The sequence below is a fragment of the Peromyscus maniculatus genome, chromosome 1 (assembly GCF_049852395.1).
Source record: "Peromyscus maniculatus bairdii isolate BWxNUB_F1_BW_parent chromosome 1, HU_Pman_BW_mat_3.1, whole genome shotgun sequence".
Classification (NCBI taxonomy): domain Eukaryota; kingdom Metazoa; phylum Chordata; class Mammalia; order Rodentia; family Cricetidae; genus Peromyscus; species Peromyscus maniculatus.
The window spans coordinates 164,115,472-164,135,364 of record NC_134852.1 but is presented as its reverse complement, the minus strand read 5'-3'; the positions used below and the strand labels follow the sequence as shown (position 1 = coordinate 164,135,364).

The window sequence follows — 19,893 nt, the reverse complement described above, 5'->3', positions numbered from 1 at the left end:
AGGGCCTGCACTTGTCTCAGAGTTCTGTACGTCATCTCAGGGGTCTGTGGGGAAACTGTTAGCAGGTGGAAAGCACCTTCCTCTTTCCGTCTGCTTTTGAAAAGTTCTGCTTTGAATTGCAGTGAGTATGCAGGATATGGTGGTGAATGCCTGTAACCCAGCTTGGGAGGTACAAGTAGAAGGATCAGATCAAGACTTCAAAGAGAGCCTGAGCTGTACAGTGAGACCAGCCTGGACTACATGAGACCCTGTCTTAAAAACAGAACACTTATTACAAAGAGAGTCTCTTGAGTCATGATTCAGTGTTTGGTGAGGTAGTGTCTTGGAACAAAGCATGCTTCAACTCCAATCACGGGTACAATCTCTGGTAACCTCCACACAGGTTTTCCTCTCCCTGGACAGTCCCACAGATAACCACGAAGAAAGCAGGCAGGACACCTTCATACTGCCCCAGAGGTAAGGGCAAAGCCCCCAGGAGGCTTGCATGTGATACTCACGGTAAAGGATTCCTCTTCCACAGCATGACCCTACTTTCTTCTGCTTCATGGCCTCTCTGCCGAGCATCACCCCCATTTTCCCCAGAGGCTGGTTGAACTTTGAAACAATCCATTTTCTCATCCCATGTCCCCAGGAGGGCAAAGTGAACTTTTCCTGATGGGTCTGTCACTTCCCCTGTCACCTATAAGGTTGGAGAGCACAGCCTTGGAGCAGAGCAACCACTGTGGGGTGGTCTAACCTAGAAAAAGTCCTAGGTTAAGTCCTGGCTAAATCCAGTTAAACATTATGGAGTTAGCCAAGTTTTTACTGATTTTTAAATACTACTTAAAACAAAGCCATGAATTGATAGCTTTATGAGCAAAGCTTCTTATTGAACAGGAATTTCTGATGCAAAAATGTAAGAAAGAAAAGTACCTGACTGACACTTAAAACTGCTCTAGAAATTACACAGATCCACAAACACATTTGAATTCCCAACTAGTCTTCATTTTTTTCCCCCCAATTTTCCAAACAGTTTCTTTGTGTAACCCTGGCTGTCCTGAAACTCACTCTGGAGACCAGGCTGCCTCCAAGTTAGAGATCCGCCTGCCTCTGCCTCCCAAGTGCTGGGGTTAAAGGTGTGTGCTGCCATCCTAGCTAGTCTTCATTCCCACATGAAAACCTGGACCTGTGGCCTGATCCCCCGTGGTAGTAACAGACATCTCTCCTCTGAATGTCACAGTGGTTCTACTGTCTGCACCTTTCTCCTGTCCTCCATGATCCCACACTCTATGACGGTGCTGTCTATGTTTGCTTGTGTGTGTGTGTGTGTGTGTGTGTGTGTGTGTAAGCCATACGTATACAGGTGCATTTGGAGATCCAAAGGTGTCAGATCCCCTGGAGCTGTTTGCAAGCATTTGTGAACGACTTGATATGGGTGCTGGGAATTGAACTCAGGTCCTCTAGAAAAACAATAAGTGCTCTTAAGCACTAGCACCCCTCTCCAGCCCCTGAACTTGTCTTTCATTCCATCATCATTGTTCAGGAGAAGAAAGTGGTTCAGCAGTACATTTGGTCCCTTTCCTGGTTTTCTTCTTTACATCTTTTTTAATGCCTACTTTTCCGACCTCCATATTTAGGATACACGTCTTTCTACCTACCTACCTCTCTATACATGCACACACACCAGCCCTTCTAAGGGATATACATTAAATGAGAAATATTTACATTTCAACCTCTCTTACCTTTCTTGCTATATCCCGAGAGAAGTAGCTATAAGGAACAAATTTAAGATTACACTTGTCTCCTGTCTTGTGATTTACGATGTCAATCTCACCAGACTATAAAGTGAAAAGAATCATGAGTTAGTTTTATGAAGACTCACATAAATTTTACATGTGAGTGCTCCCTTGTTTAAAGAACAAGCCCCAGCCAGACCTGGGCACTGTGGAACCCTTCTGTAATCATGGTATTTCAGGTTGGAATTAAGGTCAAACTTTTTTTTAATGTGCGTCACATGTTGGTGACATAACTTGACCTTCAGTACACATGTAATAGTCTACCCTTCTGAACAAGTCCCTCCCTAGGAGCCTTCTAGAATTCCTTTGCTTAACACAAATTACCGTTTCAAAGTTCTACAGATCTTCCTATAGACTTCATTTGTTTTATTTTTCTCTCCTTTCTATCTTTCAAAGATTCAGCTTAATTCTACATGTACCATGAAACCCTTCTTTAGAAGACAGTATTACCTCTTTTCTGGCCATAGTTAAACCAGTCTTACCCCAAAGTTAACACTTAACTAGATAGTCTCTTAGCATATCTCCTGTACTAGGCAATTTCATACTTTCCAACCTACACGTCCTATTTCTTCAATGACACAATAATCCTTGGAGGGCCTTTTCTGACTTTCTAACACTAGTACCTAGGACACTGCTTGGCAATAAACATTTCAGAATAACAAAAGCATTAAGAGCTGGGGCTATATGACTATGTCTTATATCCCTTTATATTGCCCAGCAGAGTCTTAGTAGTCATTGATGGAACTTATAATTTGGTCATTCATAAATAATAATTTATAGATAGCATTTTATGGAGGTAGGACTACTGCCTGAGAGAAAATCCTTAAGAGATCTAGTAAAAACAGTCTGGGACCAGTTACTGGGTCCTAAATACAACAAAGATTACCTGAAGAGGTGCTCTGAAGTTCAAAGGCACTTTGTATACTTTCGCTTACCTGATCTATCCACAACTTGCCCACAATAATGTTGTGTACCGTTGTGGTCACTTTTTTCCAAGTGTAATGGTGCCCAGTTGCATGGAAAATGCAATGGATGGTACCTAGAAGCAAAAGTGTATAGCCAAGTATCAGAAAAACAGCATCATGCACACTAGAAATAAAACTGATTTCCTTTTAACATTTCTTGCTTTAAAAAGAAAACAGCAAGTGGAAAAATAAAAGCATAACTTTCTTAACTGTTGTATTGGTTTACTTTTATTTATTTTAAGCACAGGAATAAAATATGATTAGGTGATATCAGATAACGACAACTGATACATCTTAGCTAGGGAGCTGTATTTTATAATACCAATTTCAAAATTTACAGAAACAAGACAAATGTGCCCCATCATGAAAAAAACAAAAAACCCACTGCATTGTGAAAGGAACATGCATTGGCAGTCAAGATTAGTAATCAGCTGGGTGACCTTAGCAAACTACTTATTTATGGGTCTTAACACCAAGAGTAGAGAATACAGAGAGGAAAGCTTCAAACCTGGAACTGGGCTCAGTCCTGGCCTTTCACTCACTAGATGTGCAATCCTATGTTTCATAATAATTTGTCTGGAGTTGCTACGGTTACTGAAGAGACTCTTTTGACTGCTGTAACTTCTCAAGAGAAATTATCTTAGGTGGGTTTAATACTTTATGATGCTGGGGTAACTCAGAGGGTCACTGACAGTTAATGTTAATGAAATAATTCAGGATGAGAGCAAGACAAGCTAGAAAAATCAACCGTGTGGTTGCTGAGTTTGGGCTTTGAATCACCTATTATCATCATACCTACTAACCTTCAAGAGGGGAAGACAGATATTGAATTAAATCTGATAGGATTCAATTAATTAAGCTCACATAATGAAACCTCAATAAAACCTCTGGAGTCCAAAATTGAAGAATAAAATGTCCTGATTCCTTTGGGGGTGGTCATGGAAGTGCTATATGCAGAACCCTCCTTGCTTCTGCTTCAAAATCTCTTCATTCAACTAGCCTTGATTTGTACACTGAATGACAACACTGTATATACACCACTTTCCTGAGTTCCACAAGTCATTCCAGTAAGTTTTCAAAACTAATGAAGCTGGAGAGATGGTTCAGTGGTTAAGGGCACTTTTTGCCCTTGCAAAGGACCCAGTTTGGTTCCCAAAAGCCACAGTGACTTACAACCATCCATAACTCTAATTCTAGAGGATCTGTCTGACATTTTCTCCTGACCTCTGAGGGCACCAGGTACACACGGCACACATACATAAAATAAGATAAAAAAAAAAAAATCTAGACTTTTTTTTTTTTTCAATTTTCAAACCCCAGGGAACTTGGGTATCCCTTGAATTTATAGCTTGTTGATTCAAAGTATGGGAAACTTAGCACCCCAAAATTTGTGGCTTATATAAGAAGCAAGGAAAATCTTGTTGGGGACTGTGCCCTTAACATATAGAGTTTGTAAATACTGTGGGTAGTTTAATAGTATCAGGATTGTATTTATAATGAATATTTTAACTTCCTTTGGCCAGTTTTATCATCTATAGATTTGGGAAACCACATCCTAGTCAGCAGTCAATATTTGCTTATTTGCTCATTAAGGTGTTTGTAACGTAACAGGTACTCAGTAGGTATAGCTTCCCAAATGCATACAAAATTAAAATCCACAGTAGGAGCAGAGGTATCTGAGAACTCAAATGTGTGTGTGTGTGTGTGTGTGTGTGTGTGTGTGTGTGTGTGTGTGTGTGTGTGTAGTTGAGAGCACTTGCTGTTCTTGCAAAAGACCTGAGTTCTATCCCCAGCACTCATGTCAGGTTCTAACAATTGCCTGTATCTCCAGCTCCAGGGGACCCAATGCCTTCTTCTGCTTCAGAGGCATCTGAACACTATAGGCATACACAAACACACACACACACACACACACACACACACACACACACAAAGTGAAAAGATAGTTTCTAGAGAAAAAAGAATTCACATTAAATTATAAGGGAATTCATTTTGAAAATAAACAAAGCTGTAAGATTCATACTTTCAGATTTCAGGCTTATGACAAAACAACACTAACCAAAACATTGTAGTACTAGCATAAAGACAACAAGTTATGGGACAGATCAAAAAGCCCAGAAATAAGACCTTACATATATACTCTCAAATGATTTCTGACAAGGGTGCCAAAATCACTAAATAGGAAAAGAACAGTCTTTTATTTACATGCAAAATGAAGCTGAACCTTTTTTTTTTTTTTTTTTTTTGTGTTCCTTTTTTTAAAAATGTGCATTGGTGTTTTGCCTTCATGAGGGTGTTGGGTATCCTGGAACTAGAGTTACAGACAGCTATGAGATGCTATGTGGATGCTGAGAGTTGAACCTGGATCCTCTGGAAAAGCAGCCAATGCTCTTAACTGTTGAGTCGTCTCTCCAGTCTCATTTTTTTAAATAAGGACCTTTTCCTAATAGTATACACAAACATTAATCCCAAATGTCACAACTCAAACTATATAAAACTCAAAAGAAGTCAGGCAGTGGTAGTGCACACCTTTAATCCCAGCACTCCAGAGGCAGAGGCAGGTGATCTCTGAGTTCAAGACCAACCTGATCTACAGAACGAGTTCCAAGATTGCCAGGGCTACACAGAGAAACCCAGACTTTTGGTGGTGGTGGTAGTGGGCACTCAAAAGAATCGAAGGCAAAAGTTTCAAGACATTAGCAATGACTTTTTTTCTTGTTTGGTTTTTCGAGACAGGGTTTCTCTGTGTAGCCCTTGCTCTTTTAGAACTTGCTTTGTAGACCTAGCTGGCCTGATATTCAGATATCCTCCTGCCTCTGCCTCCCTAGTGCTGGTACTAAAGGCATGCGCCACCATCACCAGCAGTAATGACTTTTAGGAAATGATACCAAAAGCATAAACAACAATAAAAACAAAAAAATGGACAAAATGGTCTTTTTGAAAATTAGAAAATTTGTACATCAAAGGGCAATACAATGGAGTAAAAAGGCAACTCACAGAACAGAAGAAAGCATCTGTAAATCCTATTTTTGTGTTTGTTTATTTTATTTTTATTTTTATTTTTTATATAGGGCTTCTCGTGTAGACCTGGGACTCACTCTGTAGACCAGGTTGGCCTCGAACTCAGAAATCCAACTGCCTTTACCTCCCAAGTGCTGGGATTAAAGGCATGTACCACCACTGCCTGGCTTGTAAATTCTTTTTTTTTAAATTGATAAGGGAAAGATATCCAGACCACATATAAAACTCCTAAAACTCAAAAAAAAAAAATCAATTTAAAATCTAGCAAAGGGGACGAGGTATGATGGCACATAATTTTAACCCCAGCACCTAGAAGACAGAGGGCAGTCAGGTCTCTGAGTTCAATTCCAATACATAGTGAGACTGTCTCAAAAAACCAAAGTAACAAAAATTGTCAAAAGGCCCAGGATGGTGGTGCACACCTTTGACTCTGCACTCCAGAAGCAGTGCATCTCAGTAAGGTTGAGGCCAGTCTGGCTGACATTTTGAGATCCAGACAGCCAGAGCTACAAAATCTCAAAACAACAAAAATCCTGAAAACAACTGGCAAAGGATTTACATAGACTGCTCTAAAGTAAATACACAAATCATTAAAAAAGCACACGAAAATATACTCCACACCACTATTAAACCAAAAGCACATGAGATATATTTCACAACAATCAGTGTAGATACTATTGAGGAATGAATGAATGAATGAACAACAAGGACATGGGATAACTACAGCCTTGGCACACTGTTTGGAAGGATATAAAATGGTAGAGTCAAACTGTGGAAAACTGTGGAATTTCTCAAAACATTAAAAAGAGAATTACCATGTGATCTAGCAATTTCACTACTGGTATATACTCAAAAGAATAGGAAGCAAGGATGTGGTGATATTGCATTCCCCAATATATTGTGCACCCTAATAAACTTATCTGGGGTCAGAGAACAGAACAGCCACTAGACAGACACAGAGGCCAGAAAATGGTGGCACACACACCTTTAATCCTATCACTGGAGGGATCGCTGAGTTCAAAGCTACACTGGAAACAGCCAGGCATGATGACATACACATCTCTCTCTCTCTCTCTCTCTCTCTCTCTCTCTCTCTCTCTCTCTCTCTCTCTCTCTCTCTCCTTCCTTCCTTTCAAGTTTTTCAATTCATTTATTAGCAGATTACTTAGAACTGAAGGTGAGATGGGGAGTAAATTAAGAAAAAAAAATTCCCAAACAAGAAAATGATAAAGCTTAGAAAACTTAAGAGATATGGGAGTCCAGTGGCCCAGATATGTGTGTGGCTGGGTGTCCTCTGATCAACTGTCTCTTTCTTTCTCTTTCTTTCTTTCTTTCTTTCTTTCTTTCTTTCTTTCTTTCTTTCTTTCTTTCTTTCTTTCTTTCTTTCTCTTTCTTCCTTCCTTTCTCTCTCTCTCTCCCTCCCTCCCTCCCTCCCTCTCTCTCTCTCTCTCTCCCTCTCTTTTTTTCCCCCCAAGACAAGGTTTCTCTGTGTAACAGTCCTGGCTGACCTAGAGCTAGCTTTGTAGGCCAGGTTGGCCTTGAACTCACAGAGATCCGCCTACCTCTGCCTCCCGAGTGCTGAGATTAAAGGCGTGTGCCACCATGCCTGGCTTCAACTGTCTTCTGATGTCCCATCAACACAGCAGAGATGGATGCTGGCAGCAGAATTTCTATTTGGTTACATGTTGGTAAAGGTTGAGGCCAAGAGGTGCTGAGGAGCTTCAGGAGGCAAAGAAGGCGGGCCGTTCCTACCTGGCCACACATGCCTGAGAGAGCCCTTTCTGATGGCTCGGCCAGTGAAGTGTCACTACACACGCATGGGGACCTTGAATTAGATCCCCAGAGTCTATTTGAAAGGTTAGGTACAGCAGGGTAAGTCTGTAATCCCTGCTCTTGGGAGGCAGACAGGTGAATTCCTAGGGTTCACTGGCCAACCAGCCTAACCCACTTTCCTCCAGGCCAATGAGACCCGGTCTCAAAAACACTAGAAACAAGGTTGACAGGTCATGAGGAATGACATCCGAGGTTGACATTCAACCCCCACACATGTACCTATACCCACCCACGTGTGATATGTTCCACCTTCCCGGCTACTAGGAAAATAGAACTTCACCCCAAACTGGACATTGTATTATCCACATTTGATCAGTAAAATGAGAAGCTTGGTGTAATGTCCATGGACACACACCTTTAATTCCAGGAAGTGATGGCAGGAAGCAGAAAGGTACATAAGGCGTGAGGAACAGGAACTATTTAGGCTTTTAAGCTTTGAGGCTTTTAGCAGCAATTCAGCTGAGATCCATTTGGGTGAGGACTCAGAGGCTTCCAGTTTAAGGAAACAAGGTCGGCCGAGAAGTTGGCCTGGTGAGGTTAGCTGTGGCTTGTTCTGTTTCTCTGATCTTTCAGAATTTCCCCCAATATCTGCCACTGGGTTTGTTTTTATTAATAAGACCTTTTAAGATTCGTGCTACTCAAGGACTCTAAGAGATATTTACACTCAACTTCACAGAAGAATATATATGCAATAGTTGAAACACAGAAGCAACCTGTAACCATCAACAAGTGGACAGATTAAAAGAAAACTCCAGTGTGTGTGCATTTACAATGTAATAGGAGTAGTCAGCTTAAAAAATAGAAACCCTAACATTGAACATAGAAGAAAAAGACCTTGAGATGAAATAAACCAGTCACAAGAAGACAATTACTTTTAAGTCACAGATCTGTCAAAATTATAGACAAAAAGTAGAGCAGTGGTTTTCTGATTCTGGAGGAAGGAGCAAGTGAGCAGTTACTATTTACTGGGTGGAGAGTTTCAGCAGAACAAGATGAAGTATCTTGGAGTCAGATGGTTAATAGTGTTCATATGCCATTATGGATGTAGTAAACAGCACTGGACTATAAACTTGACATGTATGAAATACTTATATGTGTGTGTATATAATATATATATGTATATACATATACATATACATATACATATATATATATATATAAAATTACAAAATTTGAGGGGAAAAAGCATACAGGAGGCCAAGAGACAGTAGAATAATATATTCAAGATGTGAAGAAGACTATCAAAGGAAGAATTCTACATCCAATAAAACTATCAGAGTCGCCGGGCGGTGGTGGCGCACGCCTTTAATCCCAGCACTCGGGAGGCAGAGGCAGGCGGATCTCTGTGAGTTCGAGGCCAGCCTGGGCTACCAAGTGAGATCCAGGAAAGGCGCAAAGCTACACAAGAGAAACCCTGTCTCGGAAAACCAAAAAAAAAAAAAAAAAAAAAAAAAACTATCAGAGTCATTCCCAGGTCAACAAAATTGAAATGGTCTTCTATAAGAAACTCTGAAAGGACACACTAGTCAATAACTTTAATCCACATTAAGAAACTAAAGAGATCAGTAAAGCCAGCTATGTATTAAAGATAGTATGTAACTTTCTTCTTATAAAATTTATAAAATATATGTATAAGTAAACAATATAAAGTTATGTGATGAGATTATAAACTATAAAAATACAATTTTCAGAGGCTGGAAAAATGGCTCTGTGGTTAAATGCTCTTCCAGAGGACCCAAGGTTGACCGCCAGCACAAATATCTGGTGGCACACAACTGTCTGTAACACCAGCTCCAGGGGATCTGACACCTTTGGTTTCTGTGGGAACTGCACTGAACACATATATACACCCTCACATGCAAACACACATACACACACATACACAGGCACACACACACACACATTAAAAATAGTAAAAATAAATCTTAACAGGGTTTCTCTGTGTAATAGCCCTGACTGTCCTAGAACGCACTTTGTAGACTAAGCTGGCCTCAAACTTACAGAGATACACCTGCCTCTGCCTCTCTCGTGCTAGGATTAAAGGCATGTGCCACCATGCCCAGCAAAAATAAATCTTAGAAGTTTCATACATACACACACACACACACACACACACACACACACACACACACTGCCAAGTTCTGTTGTGCTTCCAACTCTATAGGTCAGGATGCCTACTCCCAGACTTCATCTTTTGATCCTGACACAAAAATAGCTTGTAATCCAATAAAATAAAGTTTCATCTTACCCAGGATTCAGTCATTACATAAATGACACCTAATCTATCAAGCAGAGGAGAGAAGACCATAGGAGAGACTAGCCAAGAAACCTGATCTCATAATCCTAAATGTTCTATGTACAGATGCAACTAGAGTAATGGGGAAATACCATTAAAAGAATTTGTGAGGGCTGGAGAGATGGCTCAGAGGTTAAGAGCACTGACTGCTCTTCCAGAGGTCCTGAGTTCAATTCCCAGCACCCACATGGTGGCTCACAACCATCTGTAATAAGATCTGGTGCCCTCTTCTGGCCGGCAGTCATACATGCTGTATACAAAATAAATAAATCTTAAAAAAAAAAAATTGTGAATGCTAGAATCCACAGTCTAAAGCAGTAAATACACCAAAGAGACAAAGAATTTTATGGCAGAATGGTATTTGATAGTTGGGAAGTTAAATGATTGAGGTTGGTGCCTGAAACAGTGGCCTCCTCCATCATGCCAGAACACCTTTCACTGGAACAAACATGGCGGCCTTACCGAGGGGCATAATGGAGAGGTATTTGCCTCGAAACTTGCTGGTGATTTTGATTTCCTGACGCAATGTCCAGCCATTTTTGGATTCAGCATGGTGCGCAGCAGCAGGGGGATGATGACTCACCTGGATGAAATCAGGTTTGAATTAAGAGAGAAGACTGGAGAAGAGAAAGGCCTATTAATTGGTGATAAACACCCAAGAGTCTCCCTTGATATTTTTACATCTACAACAATGGTGAACAACAGGCCTGGTGTGTTGAACCCTAATGAAAAAGACAACAGACCGAGCTGACTGAGACTGGCTTTTCAAAAACTACCCAGTCATTAGAAAGGAAAAGTGTTAGGTCTGAGCTCTTTACCTGCTCACAGAGAGATCGATACCCATTCTCCTCCAGTCGGTCCAGTTCGAAGGTCTCCCCAAGGAGAGGGTTGAATGGCTTGCTGGTTCGGAAGACAGTAGTGGAATAGGAGGAAACAGTGAAGGCTGCAACATAGCAGAGCTGTTCTAGAGAGTTCTCACATTTTGCAGCTCTGTCTAATAGCTCATGGTATTCCAGATCTTCAGTAAGGCGCTGAAGCATGGACAAGGGCTCATTAAAGTTTACCTGTAAGGAAGATAACAGATCTAAAGCTTTTCCAGACATTGACAGGAGAGAGCTGGAGAAAGATGCTGAGGAGATAAAGCAACAGCAAGAGAAAAGAAGTTGTAGCTCTCGGATTAGATTCAGATAACCCACTCTCCCTTGTTAGCGTCTATATCAGTTGAGTGACAGGAATCACTGCTTACTGCCATTTCAGCAACTATAAGCTCTCTGAGACAGAAATCATGCCTCTTCTCTGCAGCACTGCAGACCCAGCAACAGCCAGAAGTGACTGACCATAGGAGACCTCATCAGACAGGAAATGAGTGAATGAATTACTAAAGGAATAAAAAATTTCAGAAGTGTACCTAGAGAGGAGTTAGATAGCGAACATTTTGTAGGGAGAAACCAAGGGGTGATAAATTATAAGTACAGACTACTGAAATGATTGCATTGCCAAAGTCAGCTTCTGCCCTGGACTAGTTGCTTGCTGAGTCTTGGTCAGGAGCTGACTTCTGAGGCTGGACAGTATTGCCAGATATGGACTGCTGCTGCTGGGCCTGAGAGGAAGCAGGGCATGCTCTCACTTTTCAAATTATACAGCCAACTTATAGCACCCAATCACTAGACGATGCAGGTATGTGGAGAGGGATGCAGGGAGTGTGGAAGCATTTCTGCTAGGGGAAATGTGTACCCATCCATTACACAAATATTATCTGAGTGCTATGTGTGCCAGAGCCCATGCTTCCCACTTGGTGGAGAAGTGAACAGCAGATACTGCTCACACTGTGCCTCCCTTCAGAAAATAAGTTAATTTCTAAGGTGACTTTGAAATTTTAAATAATTTTGATAATTTAAAATTTGTTCTAAGGCCAGGCATGGTGGCACATGCCTTTACCTAGTACTCAGAGAGGCAGAAGCAGGTGGATCTCTCTGAGTCCCAAGCCAGCCTGTTCTACATAATGAGTTTCAGAACAGCCAGAGCTACATAATAGAGACCCGTGTATCAAAATAAAGAAACAAACAAATAAATAAGTACAATTTGCTCTAGGGGCTGGGCTCAGTGGGTAGGAGCTCTTACTCTGCAAGCATGAGGACCTGAATTTGAATGCCTACTACCTGCATTAAAAAAAAAAAAAAAAAAAAAAAGCCAGGCATGGCTGCATGGGCTTGTAACCCCAGCACTGGGGGAGTGGTGGAAGGGCACAAGTAGAGACTGGCACCTCCCAAGAGCTCAGTGGCCATTCAGCCTAGCTGAAACGGGAAGCTTCAAGACTTGTGAGAGACCATCTGAAGAGAATATATGACAGAGTGCCTCCCTGGCACCCCACACACAAAAACATAAATAATTTAAAGAGAGAGAGAGAAGGGGATAGAGAGATGGCTCAGTGGTTAACAGCACTTGCTGCTCCTCCAGAGGACTTGAGTTCTATTAGCAGCATCCATATCAGTTAGCTCACAACCACCTGTAACTCCTGCTCCAGGGAATCAGATGACCCTGTCCTCCAGCCACTTGAACTCACATGCACATATCCACACTCATATGTGTAATTAAAAATAAAATAAATCTTAGAAAGAGAATCAATTTTGCTCTAAAAGGAAGTTGGGTTCCCAAGCAAGCCTATAACATTTACTTAGTAATAAAGCTACATGAGTGTGGATATTACAGGCATGAGTTCTAGTCCAGACAAAGGAAGAGGAACAATGTTCTTTCTCTTGAAGACTACTTAAGCACTGTTTCAGTGAACAAAGAACACTTTTATTTCTTATTCTACCTTTCTGCCTCTGATCCCCTCCTGTGATACTCTTGCCTCAGCCTCCAAAGAAGCCTACACTACAGAAAATCCTTGAAAGTGGTACAGTGACCAACTGGTAACAGTTAAGGACTAAATCCTTACTGCAGCAGAATCTCTTAGTGGCAACACTTCAGGCAGAATGAAGAAAAATTTTCACACATTCAGAGAAAAATCATGACAAACTGTGTCCTACTGGTGCTAACAGACATAGAACAGAACCTGGACCAGAGTCCGGACATCACTAGTCTGTCACCACTTTTCATTTACATATAACCCACCTTCTAATAAATGTTCCAAGAACCCTGGCTTCTCTGAAAGTGCCAAGCTTTGTATAAAGGTCATTTTATCACTCAGAGGCCAAACACAAACACAGGAGTTTGAGTATTTTAGGCGGAAGGAAGCAAGGACATCATTCACTGCCAATGAGAGTTAGCAAACCACAAAAGAACCAGAGATTAGCAACACCAGGCAGCCATGAGTCCGGAGGACAAAGAGAAATAGGGACATCACTGCACCTCAGAGGCTCAGGTGATATGGCAGAAGCTTAACACCTTGAGGAGCTCAGGGAGGACTGTCTAGTGAAAACTAGAGTCACACAGCCACTACCAGAAGACTGCCTGAGAGAGGGCCTTGATCTCCTACTGGTGTTTTATACTGGCAGTGCCCAGGCAGATGCCAGCAGGAACAGATGTTCCAAAATACCACAGCCAACACCAGCTTCCCTGTAATCGAGTGCTGCCTGAAGAGATGGCGTGACTTGTCTGGAGGTAGGTACACAACTACACATTCCTAATGGCGATGTCAATAAGGAAAGAAGACACAGGGGTCATCTAACCCCAGAAGCTGTTTATAAGTAGGATCTACTTTCTGAGACAGTAACGGCCTGCCTTTCCATCCCACTTGTCTACTAATTCCTATAAGGTGCTCAATGCTTGAACAAGTGGGTCCTCCTCTATTTATGTTTCCCAAACACCAATTATTTGGAGGTTCCTCTAACATATGCTCATTAAAATCCTTTTCTCCTCTGTAGTTCAACCTTCATTTAATTTTAATTAATTAATTACTATCACTTTTTTCTTTCTATTTTATTTATTTATTTATTTATTTATTTATTTATTTATTTATTTATTTATTTATTTATTTATTTATTTATTTTTTGAGACTGAGTTTCTCTGTATAACAGCTCTGGTTGGCCTGGAACTTGCTTTGTAGACCAGGCTGGCCTCAAACTCAGAGATCTGCCTGCCTCTGCCTCCTGAGTGCTGGGATTAAAGGTATGTGCCACCATTGCCCAGGTATTGCTACCACTATTACTATCCCATCATCATCATCAATATTATTACTTTGTGGTACTGGAGATGGAATGTAGGGCCTTAAACATCCTAGGCAAGCAATCTTATCAATGAGCTACATTCTCACTGGTGGGAATCATTCCTTTTAAAAACTAAACCTTATACATGTGTATAAAAACCTATTTGTTTTCTGAGGCTCAATTAATTAATTACTTCAGTATTTGTTGAATGTCCATGCCAGGCAGTAATGCTGAGCAGCAAGGACATACATAACAACACCACAGTTCCTATCTCTGAGAAACAGTCTATGAAGAGGTAGGTACCTATGTATCAAGAGAATGAGAAGGGTATTTTATTTCTGCTTCCAAGTACCAGGCTATGAACAGAACATGCAGCTCCCACACCCTAAGTCTTCATTTCTAGACTTTTCTCTAGATAGCTATGGTCAGGTAAGTAAGTTGTGGCCACAGAGATTTAAGAGATTAATAGATTATGCGATTTCCAGGAAGTGCCCTTAAAAGTCACAGCCTGCTCTTACTTTTCCATCTTCTAGCTGACTATAAAGTATCCCTCTGTTGGTTAAAGGAGCCATTACAGATCTATGAATTAAGCCACCTAATCATATGTAGAGAGCCACAAAACAGAAAGAAACTTGGTCTTGATACTGCAGGTACCAGCTCTGAACAACCTACTTCTGGATTTCAAAATAAGAATGTGTTAGGCCAACATTTGTTTAAGACAGGTGCCCATTTTTTTTTCTTTTTTTCTGTAAAGAGCTACACAGTAAATATTTAAGCCTTCAGGACCAGGTGGTCTCTGTCACATCATTCAACACTGCTGTTACAGCAAGACAGCAGCCACAAACAGAAATAAATGAATGAGAATCTCTGTCCCCACAAAGCTTTATTTGTGGACATTAACCTCATGAATTATTTAATTCCTTTCTTCCCCAACCACTTAATAAAAAAATAAAAACACATTCTTGGCTTATGGCTGTTTAGATGGCAGCCAGATTTGGCCCCAGGGCCTTAGTTTGCTGACCCTTGATTCAAATTAATGTGACTTGGGATTTCTTTCTATAAACCGAACATCTGTCTAAGAGGCATACTGGCATTGCATATGGCAAATTGGAACTACTCAGTAAATACTTGTAGAATGAATAAGCAAACAGAACACTGCCAGACACAAACAATGGAGCTTCTTGGAGCACAGGGGATCAATATCTCATCCTGATAGATAGGCTAGAGGTTTATTAAAGAGACACTACAACAAAATCCCTCAACAAAAGGGTTGTAGTCACAGCAAAGGGCCATGGGTTGGTGGGCAAAAAAACACAGTTCAAGCATAAAGAGCATTGTGTCTGTAAATGCCCTAAGGGAAGAAAAAAGATGCTTTAACACCTGAAGGCTATCCTGACACTAATCTTCAAGACAGAGATCTGCCCATCAGGAGAAAGCACACAGCCCACTAAGGAACTGGATTATAGTCAAGGCAGCAATGATCCACTAAAGGACAGTAAGATGAGAACTCACATGACCTCACTTCCAGTTTTAAGATCCCTTTGACAAGAGCATGGACAGACAGGATAAATGCAATTAGAGAAAGGGAGGTCAGCTCAAATCCCATCTCTTTGCTTATTTTTGAGACAAGGTCTCAAGTAGCTCAGGCTGGCCTCAAACTTGATCCACAGTCAAGGTTGAATCCGAACTCCTGATCTTCCTACCTCTACATCCCAAGTGCTGGGATCATAGGTGTGCACTACCATGCCCAGCTCCAATATCCATCTTCACCATGGAGATGGTCCTTACCTACTAGGTTGAATAAACTACTTTGTGTTTCCTTTGTATATAGGACTTCCCATAGCACTAAAAGAGGAAAAATATCATCCACCTCTTTCCTTGACTATCTCTTTTAATCTATGTGTGTTTTGTTTTGGTGTGCATGTGTGTAAGAGTGAGACATGGTCTCACTCTTTAACCTAGGTTGGCATGGAACTATGTAGCCTAGGCTAGTCTCAAACTGTCATTCCTCCCAGTGCTGGTATTAACAGGTATGAATTACCACACCCAGCTACTACATTCCTTTATTTTAATTTGGAAGGGGGTAGTTGTGTATGTATGTAGTGAGTGAATAAGTGCATGTACATAGGAAGGCAGGCACAGATGTCACCAGGCTTATGTTCTTGTGCTTACATGGTGGTACCTTTATTGACTAAGCCATCCCCTCAGTCCCACTATGTGCTTTTTGAAGACGGTATCAGTGCTGTGTTATCTGTGCATGCCTCACACCTTGCCTGCCTGCCACAGGAATTGCTCATAAATTCTACCAAACATAAGCAACTGACTCTAGATGATCTGGAAACATACCAGATCCATAGCCAGAACTACACAATCTGACTTAAAGGGATGACTAACAAGGAAATAAAGACCATGCTTAAAGCTGCTCCAGTGAGGACAGAGTGCCCCTGCAGTGGAGAGGACACCAGTCTGGGTACTCGAGGACCTCACCGGCATTGGGATCTTAGAGAGCTCTTTTCCAATGCAGTTCTTCATGATGCTCCACAAGTTGAGGCTGTAGTTTGGCTTATATGGTATTCTGGTTCTCTTTTCCTTCTTGGTCTCCTCCAGCTGATGCTTGTACTAGAAGCAAAAACAAAGCCATTCAATCAGCCACAAAGAACAAAAAATCTGCTATCTATACCCTTCCCTTCCCCCATGCTCAACAAACAACAACAGGAGTTTCTATTTCTCTTAGCACTTCACAGACAAATCCTTGGGAATCAAAACTAAAGTCCCTCAACTCTGACAACTTCCAAATAAGAGTTACCTGTTCATCAAGGCTGATGTCACTGCTGGCTCCACTGATATTGCTACCAGTACGTCTTCATGGATGAAAAACAGAAGAGAATTAGAACAAAGACCAGAATTAAAGTTTGGGCCTCATCAGTTCTTTATGAAGCACAATCCAAATATACTGCACACACTTAGAATGGGTATGCTTTTGGGGTCTCTGGAGAATTCAATGTGTAAGTGCTAACAGTTTTCCATCTACTTATCACAAAGGGCCCACATCTTAGCAACTGTCACCAGCTCAGATTCTCATGGGAAGGATTCTCATGATATAAATACACATGTTCATTTTCTTCAACAGTCAAAGACAACCTACTTGTGGCCCAAATTTTCAGGCATGGTGATAATCTCTGGTGCATCAAAAAATTCATTCTCGTCATCTTCATCACTCATGTCCCCTTTGCCAGAACAGCACTGATCTACAAGGAGAAAAGCCTCATTTGTTTTCTGTGCTTACATTTACCAATGCCTAGCACAGTGGGTTCTTTTAAATACTGATCACAAACATGGTAACAATGGTAGAAAGCAGTGGAAAAGCCAAAAGAAATCAACAGCTCCAAAAGCATCTCACACGAGCCACCAACTGTAGAGAATTTCTTCTGTCAACTGCGGAAACCACCTGGATCACATCGAACAGCTATGTAAGAGCTAAGTTTCTCACCTTTACCAGAACCAGCACTGCCCGGAGTGTTAGCCGGCAGCACCGTGGCTCCCCGGAAGGCTCTCTCCAGGTGATTGTGCTGCTTCGCCAGCTGCTCAAGAGTCTCTTCCAGTCGGATACGCTGGTCTCTTTCATACTGTAGTGACTTCTGCCACTTTTTACTATGAGTCTGGGCTAACATGAGGAAATCTCTGCAGGCCTGTCCAGAGAAAGTGTTGGTTATGTCACCTCAACTAGTCAGACTCCCCACAAAGTAACCTTATTCTGGGAACATGAGAACGCATATGACAATTAAATACTTCCTGCTATTTCACAGTATCAGGGACAGCCAGCTCTGTGCTGCAATCAAGGTCAGACTTGAGAAAGAGTGAACACCGTTGTCATAGTTCTCCTATTTTCCTGGTCACGAGGACCAAGCAAATACCAAGTGAGCAACAAACCTAGACAAGGCATTTGTGGCAGCAACACAAAGGGCAGGCATGTGAACTGCACCGAGCTCTACTGGCTGAAAGATCAAGTACATGACAACTGCTTTCAATAAACCAACTAAACTCACATAACCCAAAGCTGAGGACTGAGACACCGAGAACAGAATCCGCACTCACTCAGACTAGAGATGGGGTAACTTGGCTTTGCTTTTACTTTAGTCATTTAGGAACCAACTGATCTTAAAAATTAGAACACTACTTGGTGAATGAAGGATGGGATGTAGAGAAAAACAAACAACAACCCTCTGCCCCCCAATCTGATTATCTTAGTCCCTTTACTCATAGCTAGGATCAAATCCTAATTATGGTTACAACACAAACAGCCCTTCTAAGTATGGCCACCATCCACCTGAATCAATCCTCCTCTCTGCTGCTGTTACCTCTGTACTGTACAACACAACCACACCGAACGCACCATTTTTTGAACACACAACTTTCTTCCAGCCCTGACTACTTAGGTATATGCTACTCACTCTGCCTACACTGCTCTTCCCTCTCCCCTTTCTCTAAGAAAGGAGAGGACCTGTAAGAGAAATGGTACTTCTATGACACCCACACTCCAAAGCAAGCAGTTGCTTCTTCTATCTCCTTACCAGTTTCAGCATACTTCTACCTAACACACGCACAGCAGTATCATGACTGAGTTTCTCTCTCTCCAGAAGGATCACAAGCAACTTTAAAACACATTTTACAGCTCACTCATATACAGGTCTCCAGCTCCTAACACAAAGCAGGAGCCTCATAAAGTTTGCTTAATAAATAAATGAAGGAAGGAACCAATGTAAGCTTGAAAGTGTATTCTCTGTTACAGAGAAACTAAAGGGTTCTATTAGAATGTCTGCTTCCATGGTTTCAACAATTGCCTACAGGTCCACCAATGGCTACTACATCAGTGATTCCAAATTGGACTCTCTGAGTTTCAGACCAGAATATCCAAGTGCCTCTTCAATGGCTCAAAGTAACTTCAAAATCAGTGGGTCTCACGCTTGATTCACCACATTCTCTTGCTGCCTCTTGTTTCTTCCTTTGAATTTCTCCATCACAAAGCGGTTCCAAAGGCCTTCAAGCTGTCCAAGCCTATGGGGCGTCTCGCTTTCAGTTTTGCTTCCTTCTTCACATCCAAATAGCAAGTCCTAGTGACTCTCCTTTAATATTCTGGAGTCTGTAATCTCTTTCCATCCCTCCACGGCAGAAGCAGTGGAGCACACATCTGGAGTTGGGCTGGTTGGCCTAAATCACAGCTTTCCTGCCATCTAGTTAGTTACAGAACTCCTCTGCGCCTCACATTCATTGTCTGTAACAAAGACTAACAGTAGAGACCACCTCTGAGTTGTCACTTCACATACAGTGCTTAGAACCACACTGGGCTCACAGTAAACATTTAGTAAGGCCCTAAGCCAGCTTGCTTGCCTCAAAACTGGCCTCCGCCTCTTCTAGTCAGCTGCCAGCAAGCCCACTCATCTGCATCTGCACTGCCCCTGACCTCCACTCAAGCCTCACCTCTAGCTACTTCCCTAACAGCCACCAGCAGTTCCCAGACTCTGAGAACAGGTCCACATATATCACATCACCACCCCAACCAATTCTCCTTTATTCTCTTTTAATAATACTGATAACAAATTTAGCAAGAACCATTGGGCATGGCAGTGCTTGCCTTTAATCTCAGCATTAGGGAGGCAGAGGCAAACAGATTTCTGTGATTTTGAGGCCAGCCTGGTTTATATCATAAGTTCCAGGACAGTTAGAGCTATACAGAGATCCTGTCTCAAAATTTATCAAGAGATAGTCGTACCGCCAGGCACTTTGCCGAGCATTTCAAATCTATTTCCTAAAGTCTTTCAACAAAACCATGAAAGATCTACTAGTATCAAAGCATT

General features: G+C 41.6%; 1 protein-coding gene across 1 annotated transcript in view; it reads right to left on the bottom strand.

Annotated features, from left to right (window-relative positions):
* Positions 1–19,893, bottom strand: part of Osbp (oxysterol binding protein) — a 33,896-nt gene that overhangs the window by 2,913 nt on the left and 11,090 nt on the right. Inside the window, exons 4-12 of the mRNA XM_006996734.4 lie at positions 17,529–17,727; positions 17,184–17,286; positions 16,845–16,899; positions 16,526–16,657; positions 10,709–10,954; positions 10,353–10,473; positions 2,711–2,814; positions 1,722–1,817; positions 498–679 (exon numbers count right to left, since the gene is read on the bottom strand). Coding sequence (XP_006996796.2) covers positions 498–679; positions 1,722–1,817; positions 2,711–2,814; positions 10,353–10,473; positions 10,709–10,954; positions 16,526–16,657; positions 16,845–16,899; positions 17,184–17,286; positions 17,529–17,727 — 1,238 coding nt within the window. The remainder of the gene's footprint in view (positions 1–497; positions 680–1,721; positions 1,818–2,710; positions 2,815–10,352; positions 10,474–10,708; positions 10,955–16,525; positions 16,658–16,844; positions 16,900–17,183; positions 17,287–17,528; positions 17,728–19,893) is intronic.